General features: G+C 38.8%; 1 protein-coding gene across 3 annotated transcripts in view; it reads right to left on the bottom strand.

The window, feature by feature from the left end:
* Positions 1-21208, bottom strand: part of CCDC18 (coiled-coil domain containing 18) — a 137057-nt gene that overhangs the window by 14091 nt on the left and 101758 nt on the right. For all 3 annotated transcript variants that reach the window (XM_039236484.1, XM_039236482.1, XM_039236483.1), the window contains exon 29: positions 4095-4562. In XM_039236484.1, the coding sequence (XP_039092415.1) occupies positions 4095-4562 (468 nt within the window). The remainder of the gene's footprint in view (positions 1-4094; positions 4563-21208) is intronic.

The raw sequence follows: 21208 nt of genomic DNA, 5'->3' as shown, positions 1-21208 counted from the left end.
CAGGCTACCACTTCAGGACTTTGGTACCTGTTGTTCTCTTTCCTCCAATGTCCTTGCTCCAGATATTGGGACTGCTTACTTCCTTACTTCCTATAGGACTGATCAAATGTCACTTTTTTAAAAAGTTTATTTATTTTGAGAGAGCGAGCAAGCATGCAAGTGGGGAAGAGACAGAGAAGCAGAGAGAGAGGGAATCCCAAGTAGCTCCATGCCATCGGCACAGAGCCTGACGTGGAACTCAAACTCACTGTGAGATCATGACCTGAGCAGAAATTAAGAGCTGGATGCTTAATCGACTGAGCCACGCAGGTGCCCCCAAATGTCACCTACTTGACAGGTCTTCCCTGACCACCTTATCTAAAACATAACTCCTGTCGCAATGTACGCTCTTATTCCACCTAGCATTAGAACATATGTCTATTTACTTGCTTACTGATGGTTTCCCCACTAAAATGTAATAAACTCTGTTTGGACAGGGTCCTAGCCATTTTTATTTTTCTATAATCCTAGTGACTGGTGTTTTGTAGATGCTCAATAAATAATCAAACGGCTGAATAAAGGATATAAAAAGGATATGAAGTAAACACAACTGTAGTTTTAAAGGCTAGACGAAAACTAATGTTATTAGGCATTATACATGATTGCCTTGTTTACTATACCATCTGATTTGCTTGCTATACACTTGAGGTTTCATGTGAAAATTTTATTTTACCAACAAGAATGTTATTTATATCGTTTTCTGCTTATAAGTAGTAAATTAAGCTCTTTTCAATGTGGAGAGGTGAAAAGAAGCTCTAATAGTCTTTGTCCTAGATCCAGTCTAAAAATGCTTTAAAAATTTTATAGGTCACCAATTCTATTTTGATGTGTTTGAAAATGAAGCAAATGGGCATTGAAAAAATCTGGGTTTCTCTGGAAGAGATTACTTCTATATGTAAGCTATAGATTAAATGCTTATAAAAAATGTTGAGTGCAGGGTATGTGTAGTATGAATAAAATTACCTACTGAGTATCATATATAAGGAATAATGGAAGTAGATAAATGATGTAAATGAGATACTCTGCAACTGTGGAAGTCTATGACCAAATTATTAAGGTCCCCTTAATAATTTTTACTAGAATGGATTCCCATAAGTCTAGAAACACAACTAATTTTGGAGCTCCAAAAGCATTTTCCAATATTGCTGACCCTTGAATAACATGGGCTGATGTTTGAATAATACAGGTTTGAACTGCACAGGTCCAATTATATGCTAATTTGTTTGAATAAGTATATTGGAAAAACTTTTGGAGATTTGCAACAATTTGAAAAAAACTCATGGAAGAGCCTCACAGCCTAGAAATATCAACAAATTAAGAAAAAGGTATGTCATGAATCCATAAAATATATGAAGACATTTTTTTCATTTACTACCATAACATATACACAAATCTATTGTAAGAAGATTTATCAAAACTTAGGCACACACTGATAGTCTGTGGCACCACTTGAAGTTGTGAATGTAAACAAATGTAAAGATGTGGTATTAAATAACTGTATAAAATTAAAGGTACTGTAATAATTTTGTATCCACCACCTGTGGCTTAAAACACTGAGTGACATTTACCATCTCCACGTGAGCAGTTCATCTCTCCAGTAAACTGTGTATCACAATAAAAATGTGACCCCTTGCAGTTCTCACACGTTTTTCAAGGTGTTTAGAGCAATACCATATGCTCTGAATAACATTAAGGAACCCATATGAAGTGCTGCTAGTGATGTTGGAAGAGCTCCCAAGCAGCAGAGAAAAGTCATGACATTACAAGAAAAAACTGAATTGCTTGGCATCTACTGTAGGTTGAGGTCTGCAGCTGTGGTTGCCTGCCAGTGTAAGGACCATTGTAAAAAAAAAAAAAAAAAAAGAAAAAGAAAAAAAAGAAGAGGAAACTGGTGAAGCCATCACTGCAGTTATGCTAGCAGGTATGAAAACCTTGTACTTTTTATCTTCTGTTGAAAATGCAACTTTTATGTGTGTGTAAGATGGCTCTAAGAAAGACCTGCCTATAGACTCTAACATGATCGAGAAAAAGCAATGTCACTATAATACAACATAGGGCAAAGAAAAGAGAAGGACTTAAAGCTGGAGAATTTAATGCCAGCAAAGGATGACTTAATAATTTTAGAAATACGTTTCACTTAAAAAATACTGAGTTAACAGAGAAGCAGCTTCTGTGGACCAAGAAAGAGCAGACAGTTCCCAGACACCATTAAGAAAATCACCGAGGAGAAAAGGTATCTGCCTAAATGGGTTTTTAATACAGACAAAAATGCCTCCAAAGACATTTATTTTTATGACCTAGAACTTCTAGGATATGGACACTGAAACTAAAGCAAATGGTGGGAGAACAATTGGTATTGTATAAAATCATTTTGAAAGAAATGCAAAAGCAAAAAAAAAAAAAAAAATCAGCCAGAAATTCTGATGTATTTTCATGAAGTTACACCTAATGTGCCCACCTCTCCTGCATCCCTTTCCACGTCCTCCACCCCTCTGCGTCTGCCACCCTTCACGTAGCAAGACCAAGCCCTCCTCTTCCTCAGCTTACTCCAGGTGAAGACAAGGAAGAAGACCTTTATGATAATCCACTTCTACTTACCAAATAATACTTATGCAGTACAGTTAATTAATTGAACTGTTGTGTATGTGTGTTTTCATGGGAAATAATAATATAGGACAAGAACAGTAAGAGATGTTTGTGTCATCATCTAAGTATTGACCACGTAGAATATCATGTGCAAGACCTATATGGAAGTAGACAGCCTATCCTTACAGAGGTATAAGGTTAAGTAATATTTACTGTAAACTTAATAATCTGTTAGTTCTATATTTTTTAACTTTGCTTTCAAATAACATCATAGGGTGTGTTCCTCTCTCTAGTACATGAAGAAGGTGCACAGCAGCCTATTATCGTAGGTAAGTGGTTTTTAAAAAAATATAACACTATTTCCAATAGTATATTATGAATATGACTAGAATACTGTTTGCCATAAAAATATTTGAATAATTTATTAGTGTATAGGCTAGGCTATCAGAGAGCATTCACACTGCTGCTGCTTCCTTATCAATTCATGAATTATTAACCTGTAAATAAATATGAATTTCTTTTTCATTTTTTATATTTAGTGTTATACATATGTAACATCAACAGTGTTATGTATAAGACAACATTGATGTAGGTACTGACAGATAATTCATCTTGTAAAACATGAAATAAACTTACGTTATCAGTAAATATAATACAGTACTATGAATGTATTTTCCCTTATGATTTTCTTGACATTTTCTTTTCTCTAGCTTACTTAATTGTATACATATAACATACAAAATATGTGTTAAACTGACTGTTTAGGTTATGAGTAAGGCTTCCAGTCAATCGGCTATTACTAGTTAAGTTTTGGAGGAGTCAGTTATATATGAATTTTTAGTTGCACTGAGGGGTCAGTGCCCCTATCCCTCGTGCTTTTCAAGGTCAACTTTATCTAGAGTTCAAAATACTTTCCTAATATGCAACAGACTTAGTTCTTTAATGAAATATAAAGATTATATTTAATCAAATGTATAGGCTATTTTAAGCAAAATTAATTTTCAATGCTAAATTTTCAATGTTACAATGGAAAATTTTGAACTTTCGGTATTTACATATCACTTAATGGCATGCTTCATTTAAATATATGGATTTTTCTACAAGCAATAAAATTATTATCAACATGGATGGACCTTGAGGGTGTTATGTTGAGCGAAATAAGTCAGGCAAAGAAGGACAGATAACATATGTTTGCACGTATAGGTGGATTAGGAGGAACTTAACAGAGGACCATGGAGGAGAAGAAGGGGGGAAATAGTGGGGGAGAGGGAGAGAGGCAAACCATGAGAGACTCTTGAATGCTGAGAACAAACTTAGGACTGATGGGTGTGGTGGGGGTGGGGGGAGATGGGCATGGAAGAGGGCACTTGCGGGGATGAGCACTGGATGTTATATGGAAACCAACTTGACAATAAAGTATTTGTAAAAAAAAAAAAATTATTATAAATTCTAATGAATGACATACATACCTGAGGTAAACCAGCACCTGTTTGCATAGAAGACTTTTTTAATAGTCTCACTTCTTTGTTTATGTATCTTAGCATTCCACTAAGAGTACTGAAGTCATTATTCTCAGAACTTTCATCTTCTGTGTCATATTTGAGAGGTTTAAATGAGTCTGGCTGGGTATAAGTCAGATCCTTCTGGCTTTCTTCTAATGTTGAAGATTGTTCTAACTGCATTTTTTTTAAGTCTTGTAGTAATTCTTCAGAAAGATCTTCATCACTATGAGTTTTGAAACTAAGGTCACTGGCACTAATTGAGCGACGCAGTTTTCTACACTTAAAAAAAGCTGCATGAGAATGTTTAGCAAATTTTGGATCTTGAAGGGCAGGCATAATTTCTGTTGCAGACGTAAGCAGGGTAGGTAGAAACTTGATGTCTCCTGCCCTTTCATGTCCAGAAATTTTGGCTTGTAATCTGGTTAATTCTGATTCCTGTAGAAAAATAGATACACAGTAGGTGTTCAATAAATTTTTGTTAAATGAATAAATTACTTAAATGATCTTTAAGAGTCTATGATTTTCTAAGTCAACCTTCTGCCTGGAACACAAATTGTTTTTCTAGCAAACCATGCGAGTTTTCCAGGCTCTGTTTATACCCTTCATTTTGGGAAAATTACACATGTTCACTTGAAATATGTTAAAGCTATACTAAGGAACTCCATGAAAACTACATTTTCGTTATACAAAAGTTTTTCCTTTTTAGTGCTACTGACACTATCCGTTTCTATTTAAGACTGAAATCTTGGGGTGCCTGTGTGGCTCGGTTGGTTGAGTTTCCAACTTTAGCTCAGGTCATGATCTCATGGTTCATGAGTTCGAGCCCTACGTTGGGCTCTGCGCTGACAGCTCAAGGCCTGGAGCCTGCTTTGGATTCTGTGTCTCCCTCACTCTCTGCCCCTCCCCTGTTCATGCTCTGTGTCTCTCTCTCTCTCTCAAAAATAAATACAAAAAAAGATTAAAATTTTATATCTGAAAATTTCAAAAATATGAAGGTACACTATATTTGTTAATCTAGCAGATATACATACAAATAACTCCCTTCAGAATTTCTATTAATTACTCTGTTTTACATGTCTTCATTACAAGAGAGTTTCACTACACTATAAATTTTTCAAAGAAAAACCTCTCAAAAAGTGATTTAGTTAGGATTGATTTAAATATTAAACTTTCATTTCTACAATTTTTCCATGTCCTTCATTTGGGCCCTTTGACCCGACCTTGGGATTCTAAGAATGAGACTGCATATACTGAAAAACCATAAAGCCTAAAAAACTGAAGACAGAAGTTAAATATGTATAGTAGTCTTCTGATCAAATACATTTTCCTTTTCTTATAGTTATCCATAAACTTATATAACCTTATCCATAAACCATATAGTTCTAAATTAGTCATTCTGATAGTTTCTATTCTTTCTAAAAATAGTGCACTTACTAAAATTGTCATAACCACAGAATGCATTAGAAAAATTTTAACATGCTTATTTCAGCTCTTTGATGTTTATTACTTTATTTACATAAATGTTTACAAGTGGCTAGAGTGACAACTTTTGGGGTAAACCTTGTATTTACATTTTTATAATCACAATGAATAAAGTACCTATATAGAGTTGAAGACATTTAAACTCTAGCCACAGAGTTATCTAGTCATAACTGAGAATTGTGGTACCTCAGATAAATAGGAGTCCACCTAATTTTCAGTTTAACACTTAGCTCTTATTATGAAATGTAGTACACGGAATATGTTAAACATAATTCAACTCTAACTTAAGACTCAAAGAAGGTCAGTACTGTAGTGTGCCTAATACAGCGATGCCTTTAGGCCTCTCAGAAAATGGTCTTGGCTTTGCCCTTGTTCTAGCTTACTTCAAATAATAGAGTATTTGTGACGGTACTTAATAAGGAAGTGACATTGAAAGATCAGTTGCCTCAATTCTGTTCTTTCTTCTCCCTCACTTCTGTTTCTGTTCTGTCATTTACTGTTGCTGTCAGTGGAATTGCTGCCCATTATTTATAGCTACTTCTAATAGCTATAGTGATGACCGCTTCTGCTCTGTTAGCTTTTAAAATTTTTCTTCTATACTCCTTAATTTTTTTTTTTAGACTTTAGATCTGTTAACATTGACTTTGCAAGTTACTATCAAAAACTTCTGAATAATTAACGGCAAGCCAATTCTATTTATCTCATTACTAAGCAGAGACAACTATTGTAACAAAAGATATACAATAAATCTTTAAATTTTGAGTCAATTTTTCACAATGAAGCTATATAATTTTATATAAATGCTGTAAATCCCTAGAACACTAGGTATATTAATGTTTCAAAAAGCATAGAGTGCTCAATCTAAACATAATTTCAGATTATGTCTAGGGGTGTCTGGGTGGCTTCATTGGTGAAACATGCTACTCATGTTCTTGGGGTTGCGAGTTGGAGTCGTGTGTCGGGTAGAGAGATTATAAATAAAATCCTGGGTCACATGGGTGGCTCAGTCAGGTAAGTGTCCGACTCTTGATTTTGATGTTACAGTTCATGAGTTGGACCCCACATTGAGCTCTGTGTTGACAGTGTGGAACCTGCTTGGGATTCTCTCTCTCCCGCCCTCTCTGCCCCTCTACTGGAGCCCTCTCTCTCTAAATAAACTTAAATAAATAAAATCTTAAAAAAAGATTATGTCTATTCAGTTTTCCTTAGTACTGTGAATAACAAGTATATTATATATGGAATCTGAGTGCTCAGCTTAGTAACTAGAAATACTTCTAAAATATTGGAATATTTTTGCCTTTTAATAACTTCTGCTTGGCAATAAAATAATTTATTGCTTAATAGCTATCCATGAACTTGTTCTTTTGTAAAGTTTTAGCTAGCAATGTTGTTTCCATACATACTGGCAGTTTTTAATTAATAATAAATCGCTTTACCTCTATGCACCAATACAGATATTCCAAATTCCACACTAAGCTGCTATAATTAATAGAGGTGAATAAGTAGAAAAAGCACTATTTCAAAAATGATAATTTTTTTAATAGAAAGAAACTATTGGTTTGATGAAAAATGCTCCTACTTTTAGGTATATCAAATATTGAACCTCTAAAATAAACATAATTAAGTTTGTATTTGAATACAGTCTAGTCTGAGATGGTAACAGGTGATTCCTTCCATGACACACTCAATCTATAGCTACACACAGAGAAATTCCCTCTCAAAGAAGCTAGCTGAGCAACACCTACACAATGGGTTAATGAGAAAATACCTACGAAAGGGCCATTCAATGAGAGGAAATACTCGACTCCCAGCTCCTCCCTGAGGAGTGAAGCGTTTGGACCCCACATCTAACACCCCCCTATATATTGGGAGTTAAAATCATGTATGTTTTTATTTATTTATTTAAAGACAGACAACAAGCTGGGGAAGGGCAGAGAGAAGGGTACTAACAGCAGAGAGCCCGATGCGGGCCCGAACTCCTAAGCCAAGAGATCATGACGGGAGCTGAAGTTGGACACTTGACCAACTGAGCCACCCAGGTGCCCCAACTTTTAATACTACTACCTGAGGAAAGGGCATCAAAACACCTAGCTCTGGAAAGCTAAGAGGACTTGCAATCATGAGACCCACAAGTACTACAGCAAACAATAAAACGGTTTTTAACGGGCTCACAATAATGTGCTATGGCTGTCCACCCAGGACTTCAGCAGCACAGAAGGAGCTGGCAAAAAATGCCCACCTCCCAACCTTTCCCTGAAAGAATCCTATTTACATACTTTAAAAGCTTCTGCTGGAGGGTCAGTCTTCCAATTTAGCATGTATCCAGGAGAAGACTGTGAGCCTCCAGAGACCAGGGAAGATACCTCCTCTACCTGGTCCCTCAAGTCTGCTTCACATTTCCAGTATCGTCTTGGAAGGACTTGCACATGTCTGGCACGTAAGCTTTTAAAACTGCTGCCCAAGGACAGTATGGACTGTATGGCTCTATAACCAAGAGTGTTTACATTCATATGTCCAATAATAGGACCAAAGCAAACAAAGCAGTTCTTAGTAGGCAGAGAAGCATACCCTTGTGGCTCCAGAAATTAGTCCTGCACTGAGGGTACAGACAATATAGCCCATTTCTTAGTTTCTCCCTGTAAGGATACCAATTACACACATTTCCAGCTCTTGTCTGAGGGTCTAACTTTTCAGTCAGCCTGCATCTAGGTGCTGACTGAGATCCTTATCCTTCTCTTTGGGATGCTGACAAATCTTGGCAGACCCTCAACTACTGGGAGCCACCTAGAAGAACAAAGAAGGCTGCTTCGGCAATCACAAAGGTTTGAAAGTCAATAAGGGACTCAGAACAGGTTAATCAACAAAGCGTATCTCCTACACAAGACTAAAGTGGCTGAAACCAACAAAGAACTGAGAAAAGTAAAGAAATAGAGGAATATGTTCCAAACAAAAAAATAAGCTAAAACTCCAGAAACAGACCTTCATGAGATAGACAGGTGATTTAACTGACAGTTACAAATAACTGTTGTAAAGATGCTCACCAAACTCAGGAGAGCAATGCATGAATGAAGTCAGAACTTCAATAAAGATACAGAAAATATAAGAAAATACCAAATAGAAATCGCAGAGTGAAAATACAAGAACTGAACTGGAATATTCAACAGACTAGATCAAAAAGAAGAAAGGATCAGCAGACTCAAAAAGCAATGGAATTCATCCTATCACAGAAACAGAAAGAACAAAATGAAAAAGGGTTAAACTAGTTTAAGGTACTAATAGGACACGATCAAGAGGATCAACATACACATTATACAGGTCCCAGAAGAGAAGAGAGAAAGGAGCACAAAGCTTATTTAAATACATAATAGGCAAAAACTTTTCTTTTTTACTCAACTGCATTTTCTTTAATATGCACAACTTAATTTTTTTAATGTGTATTTAGTTTTTTTTTTTTTACAAATAGTTTATTGTCAAATTAGTTTCCACATAACACCCAGTGCTCATCCCCACAAGTGTCCTCCTCCATGCCCATCCCCCCTCCCCCCCACATCCATCAGTCCTCAGTTTTTGTCAGCATTCAAGAGTCTCTCATGGTTTGCCTCTCTCCCTTTCCCCCACCATTTCCGCCCTTCTTCTCCCCCTTGTTCCTCCGTCAAGTTCCTCCTAATCCTCCTATACGTGCAAACATATGATATTTGTCCTTCTCTGCCTGACTTATTTCGCTCAGCATAACACCCTCAAGGTCCATCCATGTTGCTACACATGGCCAGATTTCATTGTTTCTCATTGCCATGTAGTATTCCATGGTATAGATAAACCACATCTTCTTGATCCATTCATCTGTTGATGGACACTTAGGCTCTTTCCATGTTTTAGCTATTGTGGAGAGTGCTGCTATGAACATTGGGGTACATGTGCTCCTATGCCTCAGCATTTCTGTATCCCTTGGGTAAATTCCTAGCAGTGCTATTGCTGGGTCATAAGGGAGTTCTATTGTTAGTTTCCTGAGGAACCTCCACACTGTTTTCCAGAGGGGCTGTACCAGTTTACATTCCCACCAACAGTGTAGGAGGGTGCCCGTTTCTCCACATCCTCGCCAGCATCTAGAGTTCTCTGATTTGCTCATTTTAGCCACTCTGACTGGCGTGAGGTGGTATCTCAGTGTGGTTTTGATTTGTATTTCCCTGATGAGGAGGGATGCTGAGCATCGTTTCATGTGTCTGTTGGCCATCTGGATGTCCTCTTTGGAGAAGTGTCTGTTCATGTCTTCTGCCCATTTCTTCACTGGGTTGTTTGTTTTTCGGGCGTGTAGTTTGGTGAGTTCCTTATAGATTCTGGATATTAACCCTTTATCTGATATGTCATTTGCAACTATCTTTTCCCATTCCGTTGGTTGCCTATTAATTTTCTGGGTTGTTTCCTTGGCTGTGCAGAAGCTTTTAATCTTGATGAGGTCCCAACAGTTTATTTTTGCTCTTGATTCCCTTGCTTTTGGGGATGTGTCAAGTAAGAAGTTGCTGCGGTGGAGGTCAAGGAGGTTGTTTCCTGCTTTCTCCTCTAGGGTGTTGATAGTTTCCTGTCTCACGTTCAGGTCCTTTATCCATTTTGAGTTGATTTTTGTGCATGGTGTGAGAAAATGATCTAGTTTCATTCTTCTGCATGTTGCTGTCCAGTTCTCCCAACACCATCTGTTAAAAAGGCTGTCTTTTTTCCATTGGATATTCTTTCCTGCTTTGTCAAAGATTAGTTGGCTGTATACTTTTGGGTCCACTTCTGAGTTCTCAATTCTGTTCCATTGGTCTATGTGTCTGTTTTTGTGCCAATACCATACTGTCTTGATGATGACAGCTTTGTAGTAAAGGCTAAAGTCTGGGATGGTGATACCTCCCGTTTTGGTTTTATTTTTCAGTATTACTTTGGCTATTTGGGGTCTTTTGTGGTTCCATACAAATTTTAGGACAGTTTGTTCTAGTTTTGAGAAGTATGCTGGTGCAATTTTGATTGGAATTGCATTGAATGTGTAGAGTGCTTTGGATAGTAATGACATCTTAACTATATTTATTCTTCCTATCCATGAGCATGGAATGTTTTTCCATTTCTTTGTGTCTTCTTCAATTTCCTTCATAAGTGGCAAAAACTTCTTTAACTTGAGAAAAGAAACAAACATCCAGATCCAGGAAGCCCAGAGAATTCAGAGATCCAAACTGAAACTCATTGTAATTATGAAAACTCAAAGATAAGAAGAGAATTCTTTTTAAATGTTTATTTTTGAGAGAAAAAGAGGGAGGGAGAGGGAGATCGCATGAGATGGGGATGGGCAGAGAGATTGGGGACAGAGGATCCAAAGCAGGCGTCATGTTTATAGCAGGCAGCCTGATGTGCGGCTCAAAATCATGAACCATGAGACCAAGAATTGGGCTGAAGTTAGTCGCTCAACCAACTGATCCACCCAGGCACCCCAGACAAGGAGAGAATTTTAAAAGCATTAAGAGAAAAACTACTTCTTAGATACAAGGAAACCCCTGTGAGACAATCAACAGAAAATCTGCAAGCAAGAAGGGAGTGACACGATATATTACAAGTGCTAAAAGAAAATAAACCTGCCAACCAAGAATACTCTTCCTGGCAAAGTTGTCCTTTAGCATTAAAGCATAAAGACTTTTCCAGACAAGCAAAAGCTGAAGGAATTTATCTCCACTAAACTGGCCCTACACTACATTTTAAAGGGAATTCTTCAAGCTGAAATAAAAGAATGCTAAATAGTAAGAGGAAAACATAAAGTTTCAATATCATTGGTAAAGGTATTTATATAGTTAAATTTAGAACACTCTAATGTTCTAATTGTAGTGTGTAAATCACATATAACTCTAGTATATAACTCCTGGCCAGCGGGACTGTCTGTGGAGGGAAGGACACTGTGGGCATGGAGAAGGGAGAGGCGTAGACCCCATGCCAGAGCCCCAGGCATGAGGACCTGCCCTGGGAAGATGAATCCCCTGTAACATTTGGCTTTGGAAACCTTAGGGGCCCAACTCCATGAATTCTTACAATCAGTGGGGCTTACAATCTGGAACTTTAAAAATCAGCAGGCTGGGCGCTGGGAGAGCCAGGAGGGTGGAGTCCCTGCCCTTAAAGAGACAGAGCAACAAACAGCCCCACAGAGATAGAACAGTAGTTTGAAAAGCACCTGCGGTAAATGGAAGGAAGATTTGTTTTCTCATCTCAGGTTGTGAGTTGGAGTGGCAGGAGTTTCCAACAGAAGAGCTGGGAGAAACCATTTCCATCTGTTCCCTAGCCTAGATATACATACAGACACCTGCGGGAACCAGCACATCTGAACACTCTTCACCCAGCTCACTAACAGCGTGCCCTGTCCCTGCATCCTCCTGTAGGCTCGTTCCATCCAACCTAGCCTAGGCAAGAGTTTTCAAAAGTGGCTCCAAGTCCCCTCCCACAGCAGACTAGCAAATACCTTGCTAACACTGTGCACCCCACCCCTGTGTTCTCCTTCAGACCTGTCCTTGGCAGGAGTCCATCAAAAGTGGTGGCACAAGTTAGCAGCAGGAAAGGAGCCCTGATAGGGGCCACCCCCCCCCAAAGTGACTCCTGCCCTGGAAAGGAGGTAAGATAACCACATACACCAGTACAACTATGACCCCAGCAGTGGGAAGATATCGGGTGACTGCAGGCCCCACCCACCAACAAAAGCTTCTCAGGGGGACACCACAGGGAGAGTGCTCTGCAGATCAGTGCTACTGCAGCTCTGGCAAGTGCCTGGTCTGATCCAACTCAAGCCCAAGGCAGCCCTGGACTGGCCCACTAACAACACAGGGACCAAACCTCACAACAGGCAAGGAGAGCCATTGTAGATGACTGGATTAACGGCAAATGCAGCTCAGCCAAAACAGTAGGGCACACACAACACACATAGGAGACCCCCGTAAAGCACCAGGTTCTGGTCAACAGGCAATATTATACTGCAGGGTACTACAAAACCTCTTCTTCATAAGGCCATGAGTTTCAAGAGCAGAAGCCATAGCTGACTTTCCTAACATACAGAAACAGACCCAGTGAGTCACACAAAATGAGGTGGTAGAGGAATATATGGTATCTCAAAGGAAATGACAGGACAAAACCACAGCAAGAGAGCTTAATGAAACAGAGATAAGTAATATGCCTGATGTAGAATTTAAAGTAATGGTCATAACGATACTCACTGGACTTGAGAAAAGAGTGGAGGACCTCAGTGACACCCTAAGTAGAGGCAGAATACATTAAAAAGAACCAGTCAGAAAAGAAGAAATCAATAACTGAAACTAAAAACAGACTAGAGGGAATAAACAGTAGACCAAAGGAAGCACAAGAACAGATCAGGGGCCTGTGGAACAGAGTAATGGAAAACAACCAAGCTTAACAGGAAAGAGAAAAAACAATGATAATAAAAAAACAGATTAGGGGAACTCAAAGATACCATCAGTCATAGTAACATTTATATTATAGGGATCCCAGAAGGAGAGAAATGGGGGCAGGAATTTAAGAAGTAACAATTGAAAACTTCCTAAACCTGAGGAAGGAAACAGAAATCCAGATCCAGTAAGCACACAGAGCTCCTAACAAAATCAGTCCAAGGAGGTCCACACCAAGACACAGAATAATTAAAATGGCAAAAAGTGGTGATGAAGAGAGTTTTATTTAAAAAAAATTTGTTTATGTTTTATTTATTTTTGAGAGCAAGAGAGACAGAGCACAAGCATGGAGGGGCAGAGAGGGAGACACAGCATCAGAAGCAGGTTCCAGGCTCCAAGCTGTCAGCACAGAACCTGAGGCAGGGCTTGAATTCACAGACTGTGAGCTCATGACCTGTTCTGAAGTTGGACACTTAACCAACCAAGCCACTCAGGTGTTCCAGAGAGAGAATTTTAAAAGCAGCAAGAGAAAATCTTACCTTATGGGTAAGGCTATCAGCTGATTTTTTAGCCGAAATTCTGTAGGCCAGAAGGGAGTGGCATAATATATTAAAAGTGGTGAAAAGAAAAAAACATGTAACCAAGAATACTCTCTCCAGTAAGGCTATCATTCAGAATAGAAGGAGAGATAGTTTCCCAGACAAAAATGAAAGGAATTTACCCCCTACTAAACCAGCCTTACAAGAACTGTCAAACGGGACCCTTTGAGTGGAAAGGAAAAACCACAAGCAGGAGTAAGAAAGGTAGGAAGCACAAAAGCAGTAAAATTAAGTCTATATAAAACCTAGTCAAAGGATTCACAAAATGAAAGGATGTAAAGCAGGACACCATATACCTAAAACCTAGTGCTTTTAGAATGGGTTCAAATTTAAGCAGCGATTAACTTAATATAGACTGCTGTAAGCATAAGATGTCATTTATAAACCTAATGGTCACCACAAATCACAAACCAGTCACAGATATGGAAAATATAAAGAAAAAGGAATCCAAGCATATCACTAAAGAGAGCAGCAGACCATAAGAAGAGAGCAAAAGAGGAACAGAGAAGAGCTACAAAAACAACCATAAAACAAATAACAAAATGGTGGTAAGTACATACTTATCAATAATTATTTTGAATGTGAATGGACAAAATGCTCAATCAAAAGACTGAAGAGTGACACAGAATGGATAAAAAAGCAAGACCTATCTATAAGCAGCCTAAAAGAGATTCATTTCATTTTTTTTTTTTTTAATTTCTAGGAGAGAGAGAGAGAGAGAGACAGCATGAGCAGGGGAGGGTCAGAGAGAGAGGAAGTCACAGACTGAAATAGGCTCCAGGCTCTGAGCTGGCAGTCAGTACATAGCCCGATACGGGGCTCGAACCCACAAACCGCGAGATCATGACCTAAGCGAAAGTTGGACGCTTAACCGACTAAGCCACCCAGGCGCCCCAAAGAGATTCATTTCAGACCAAACAACACATAAAGGTTGAAAGTGAAGGGATGGGGGGAGGCAAGATGGTGGAGAAGTAGGGAGCTCCGTACATTTCACTCACCTGAATCTCTCAAACAAAGAAGGCCTGAAGCCATAGGACACTGAACCCCAAGAGTCTGGGAGGAAAAGAGACAGAGTCCACTAAGAAGACAGCCTCATAGGTGCGTGATTGCAAACTGGGGAAGATAAAAACGGGCTGGGAGCCTGAGGCACAGAGGGGAGGGAGCCCCCTCCAAGAGAGCCACGGAGAGATGAGGGAGAGAGAAAAAGCGGCTGAACCTGCTCATAGAACTGTCCCTGGAGAAGAGACAAACCTCCGGCTGGGTAGGAGAGGGATCCTATCATCCCATCTTTAACCTCATCTCATCTCTAACCGCAGGGCATTTGAAGAGTGATCTTATCTCCAGCTGTGGTGCTTTCTTTGGGCTGGGTGCCCCGATCCCAGGTGGCACCAGGAAAATCTACTCCCCAGCTCCCTTTACTTGATCCCCGGCCAGGAAGCGGCCTGGCTTGTGGGATTACATTTCAGGTGGTATCAATAAAGTGCATGGACTAAGATCTGGAAATGAGACAGGGCTTCGGACACAGAACATGGCCCACCTTGGCTATGCCTGTGGCACAGGGAGACAGTCCCCAAAAGAGTGATTTGCAGTGCTTGGTTTGAGAAAGGACTGGGGTGCTGCCATGTTTCTCCCCACAACAGCAAAGGTGGGGCTTCAGGGAGCGGCCTGCAGACACGGTGGAGGCAAGACACACCTACACCAAACCAGCCCATCTGTGCGCTGGAGAGCTGCTTTTTTTTTTTTTTAACCGGAGCCTGGAGCAAGACCAACATTGATGTATTGCCGTGATTAACTCTAGATCAATTCTTGCTATTCAGATATATTTTCCCTTATTTCATTCTTATCTCTCCCCTCTGCTGGACTGGGCCCACTGGTCACTGGTTTGCTTAAATATTCACATTTAATCCATTTTCTTGATGCATATTCTATACCTCCATAGTTACCTTCCTTTCTCTCTCTCTGGAATAATCAGACCATATAGTTTCTTTGGGTAACATTATCTTTGTTTCTATCTCCTCACCTCCAACCATATTCTTGTCATTTCTCTATATATGTTCTTCCATCAGCACTGCTTCCACCCTGCTCTTTATTTGTAGCTGGGATTTCTGGTTTTATGCTTTTAGACTGTCTGTTGCCTTTTGTTGTTGTTGTTGTTTTTCCCTTTCGGTTTGCTTGTTTGTTCGATTTGTCTGTGCGTTTGTGTGCCTTTGTTCCCTCTGTGTTTGTCTATCTGTTTTCTTTTTCAGGGCTACCTCAAGAAACAAGTCAAAGTACACAAGGTGGAGAGTCCCAAATATCACTACGAGTAGAGAAATAAAATAACCAAAGGTACAACAAGAGAGACCAAGGGATATTGTTATAAGAACACTTCCTGGGGGCGCCAGCGAGGCTCAGTCAGTTAAGCATCCGACTTCGGCTCAGGTCATGATCTAATGGTTTGTGGGTTCGAGCCCTGGGTCGGGCTCTGTGCTGACAGCTAGCTCAGAACCTGGAGCCTGCTTCGGATTCTGTATCTCCCTCTCTCTCTGATCCTCCCCTGCTCACGCTGCCTCTCTCTCTCTCGGAAATAAACAAAACATTAAAAAAAAAACACCCACTTCCTGAATGGAAAGGCTGTGGACAATGAGCCTCCTTTAATATAGCAGAACTTGCAGGTGCAGAGTGCATAACAAGCTTTTAAAACTTACAAGAGACAGAAAGCTAGCCAAAATGATGAAATGGAAGAACTCTCCTCTAAAGAAATACCACGAAGAGATGACAGCTAAAGAACTGCTCAAAACAGATATAAGCAACATAACAGAACAAGAATTTAGAATAAGAGTCATACAATTAATCGCCTGGGCTTGAAAAAGGCATGGAAAACACCAGAGAAGTTATTTGCTACAAAGACTATGGACCTTAAAAATAGTTGTGATGAATTAAAAAATGCTATGAATGAGGTGCATAATAAAATGGAGGCAGCTACTGCACGGACTGAAGAGACAGATGAGAATTGGCAAATTAGAAGACACAATTATAGAAAAAGAGGAAGCCAAGAAAAAGAGGTAAACTGATCCAGGAGCACAAAAGGAGAATTCGAGAACTGAGTGATGCAATCAAACAGAACAATATTCGTATCATAGGATTCCATAACAAGAAGAGAGAAAAAGGAGCTGAAGGGGTACTTGAACAAATTATAGTTGAGAACTTCCCCAATCTGGGGAAGGAAACAGACACTGAAATCCAAGAGTCACAGAGAACTCCCCTGAGACTAACCTGAATCGATCTTCTGCATGACATTATCATAGTGAAATTGGCAAAATATTAGGACAAAGAGAGAATTCTGAAAGCAGCTAGGGATAAAAGGGCCGTAATATACAAAGGGAAACCTATCAGAGTAGTTGCAGACCTATCTACTGAAACTTGGCAGGTCAGAAAGGAATGGCAGGAAATCTTCAATGTGATGAACAGAAAAACTATGCAGCCAAGAATCCTCTATCCAGCAAGCCTGTCGTTCAGAATAGAAGGAGAGATAAAAGTCTTCCCAAAGAAACAAAAATTGAAAGAATTCGTTACCACTAAACCAGCCCTACAAGGAATCCTGAGGGGGACTCTATGAGGGAAATTTGCAAGGAATGCAAGGTACCAGAGACATCACCACAAACATGAATCTTACAAAGAATACAATGATTCTAAACTCCTATTTTTCAATAATAACACTCAATGTAAATGGACTAAATGCTCCAATCAAAAGACATCAGGTAGCAGAATGGATAAAAAAAAAAAATCAATCTATTTGCTGTCTACAAGAAACTCATTTTAGACCTGAGGACACCTTCAGATTGAAAGTGAGGAGATAGAGAAATATCTATCATGCTACTGGAAGTCAAAAGAAGCTGGAGTAGCCATACTTATATCGGACAAACTGGACTTTAAAGTAAAGGCAGTAACAAGGGATGAAGAAGGGCATTATATAATAATTACAGAGTCTATCCATCAGGAAGAGCTAACAATTATAAATGTCTATGCACTGAATTTGGAGCACTCAAATACATAAAATAATTAATCACAAACAGAAACAATCTTATGGATAAGAACGTGCTAACAGCAGGGGACTTTAATACTCCACTTACAGCAATGTAGATCAACTAGACAGAAAATCACTAAAGAAACAATGGACCTGAACGACACATTGGTCCAGATGGATTTGACAGATATATTTAGAACTCTACATCCTGAGGCTACGGAATTCACTTTCTTCTCAAGTGCGCATGGCACATTCTCCAAGATAGATCACATACTGGGTCATAAAGCAGCCCTCAATAAATATAAAAGAAATGAGATCATACCATGTACACTTTCAGATCACAATGCTATGAAACTTGAAATCAACCACAGGAAAAAGTCTGGAAAACCTCCAAAAACATGGAGGTTAAAGAACACCCTACTAAAGAACGAATGGGCCAGTCAATTAGAGAAAAAATTAAAAAATATATGGAAACAAATGAAAATGAAATTACAACAATCCAAACTCTTGGGATGCAACAAAGGCAGTACTAAAAGTACACTGCACTCCAGGCCTATTTCAAGAAACTAGAAAAAGCACAAATACAAATATAACAGCACACCTAAAGGAACTAGAATCAGAGCAGCAAGAGCACCTCAGACCCAGCAGAAGAAAAGAAATAATAAAGATCAGGGCAGAAATAAACAATATAGAATCAAAACAAACAAACAAAAAATAAAAAACAAAACAAAACCAGTTGAACAGATCAATGAAACCAAGAGTTGGTTTTTTGAAAAAACTAACAAAATTGATAAACCTCGAGCCAGGCTTCTAAAAACGAAAAGAGAGAACATCCAAATAGACAAAATCATGAATGAAAATGGAATTATTACAACCAATCCCTCAGAAATACTAGCAATTATCAGGGAATACTATGAAAAATTATATGCCAAGAATGAAATCTGGCCATGTGTAGCAACATGGATGGACCTTGAGGGTGTTATGTTGAGCGAAATAAGTCAGGCAGAGAAGGACAAATATCATATGTTTGCATGTATAGGAGGATTAGGAAGAACTTAATGGAGGACCATGGGGGAGAAGAAGGGGGGAAATAGTGGGGGAGAGGGAGGGAGGCAAACCACGAGAGACTCTTGAATGCTGAGAACAAACTGAGGACTGATGGGTGTGGGGGGGAGGGGAGAGATGGGCATGGAGGAGGGCACTTGTGGGGATGAGCACTGGGTGTTATATGGAAACCAACTTGACAATAAACTATTTGTAAAAAATAAATAAAGAAAAAAGAAAAACAATTAAAAAAAAATTCAAGATAAAGTCATAGTCTCCTCGATAACCTCAAACATCAACTTCTGTGTCCCCAGGACAGATAGGGTGAGAGGTCCTGCCCTCTACTTTTGGCACATACCATAATACATAAAATAGAAGATGAATATAAAGCAATTTTATATTGTTTCATAAATTAATGAAAACATATCTCATATTTTACAATTAACTTTTTGTTTCTTATAGGTTTTTCATAGATATCTTGTATTAGTTAGATCTGCTATAAATTTTGTAAGCATTTACTACATAATAGACCATTTTATTTAATTTTTTTTCTGCTTCTATTGACATGATTATTTGCTTTTTCTATTTAATTTCTTATCAAGGAGAATCACACATTGTATGTTTCTAATTCTGAACTACTCTACCATTCCTAAAGTTAATCCTACTTTTCACTATTATTATTTTGTTGTTGTTTTTATATAGTTTACCAGTTTTAATTGTCTAATATACTATTTTGCATTTCGTATTTAAAATTAAGACTGCCCCACAATTTTCTTTGTTTCTAACCTTGTCTTATTTTTGTATCAAGGTTATTTAGTAAAAAAGGGGGAGGCTTTATTATGTCTTGTTTGTAAGTAAAGATAATTTTTTTCCATGTTTGCTTATTAAAAGTCAAGTGTATATCATTGGAGAATATTTATGGAGAATATTTTTGAAGATTTTATTTTCCTTAATGATTACTTTCAGTTTTCAATGTCCATTTGTCAATTTACATACTTTTTGGTGTTGTCTATAACATGTAAGTTTCCAAAATTGGTAAGCATAATATTAAACTATAAAAGTAAAAAAAAAGAAAATTATATGCCAACAAACTGGACAACCTAGAAGAAATGGACAAATTCCTAAACACACACTCACTACCAAAATTCACACGGGAAGAGATAGAAAATCTGAACAGACCCATAACTAGTGAAGAAATTGAATCAGTTATCAAAAATCTCCCAACAAATAAGAGCCCTGGGCCAGATGGCTTCCCTGGGGAATCCTACCAGACATTTATTTATTATTTTTAAAAAAAATTTTTTTTATGTTTTATTTATTTCTAGGAGAGAGAGAAAGAGAGACAGCGTGAGCAGGGGAGAGTCAGAGAGAGAGGGAGTCACAGACTGAAACAGGCTCCAGGCTCTGAGCTAGCAGTCAGCACAGAGCCTGACGTGGGGCTCGAACCCACAAACCGCGAGATCATGACCTAAGCGAAAGTCGGACACTCAACCAACTAAGCCACCCAGGCGCCCCCCTACCAGACATTTAAAGCAGAATCAATACCCATTCTTTTCAAGCTATTCCAAAAAACAGAAACGGGAGGAAAACTTCCAGACTCATTCTACAAAGCCAGCATCACTCTGATTGCCAAGCCAGACAGAGACCCAGCAAAAAAAGAGAACTCTAGGCCACCAGTAACCTTGATGAATACAGACGCAAAAATCCTCAACAAGACACTAGCTAATTGAATGCAACAGCACATAAAAGGAATTATCCACCATGATCAAGTGGGATTTGTTCCTGGGTTACAGTGCTGGTTATATTCACAAATCAATCAATGTGATACATCACATTAACAAAAGATAAAAACCATATGATCCTGTCGATAGATGCAGAAAAACCATCTGACAAAATATAGCATCCTTTCTTAATAAAGACTCTCGAGAAAGTCGGCATAGAAGGAACTTACTTAAACATCATAAAAGCCATTTATGAGAAGCCCACAGCTAATATCATCCTCAGTGGAGAAAAACTGAGATCAGTACACGACAGGGATGTCTACTCTCACCACTGTTGTTTAACATAGTTCAGGAAGTCTAACTATCAGCAATCAGACAACAAAAGGAATTAAAAGGCATCAGAACTGGCAAAGATGAAGTCAAACTTTCGCTTTTCACAGATGACATGATATTCTATCTGGAAAACCCAAAAGACTCCACCAGAAGCCTACTAGAACTGATCCATGTATTCAGCAAAGTTGCAGGGTACAAAATCAATGTACAGAAATCGGTTGTATTTTTATACACTATAATGAAGCAACAGAAAGTGAAATCAAGAAACTGATTCCACTCTGGGGCACCTGGGTGGCTTAGTTGGTTAAGCGTCCGACTTTCGCTTAGGTCATGATCTCGCGGTTCGTGGGTTTGAGCCCCACATCGGGCTCTGTGCTGACAGCCGGCTCAGAGCCTGGAGCCTATTTCAGAGTCTGTGTCTCCCTTTCTCTCTGACCCCCCCTGCTCACGCTGTCTCTCTCTCTCTCTCCTAGAAATAAATAAAAATATT

The sequence above is a fragment of the Hyaena hyaena genome, unplaced genomic scaffold, assembly GCF_003009895.1.
Source record: "Hyaena hyaena isolate Hyena2069 unplaced genomic scaffold, ASM300989v1 scaffold_111, whole genome shotgun sequence".
NCBI classification, from domain to species: Eukaryota; Metazoa; Chordata; class Mammalia; order Carnivora; family Hyaenidae; genus Hyaena; species Hyaena hyaena.
This window is presented reverse-complemented; position numbering and strand designations above follow the sequence as displayed.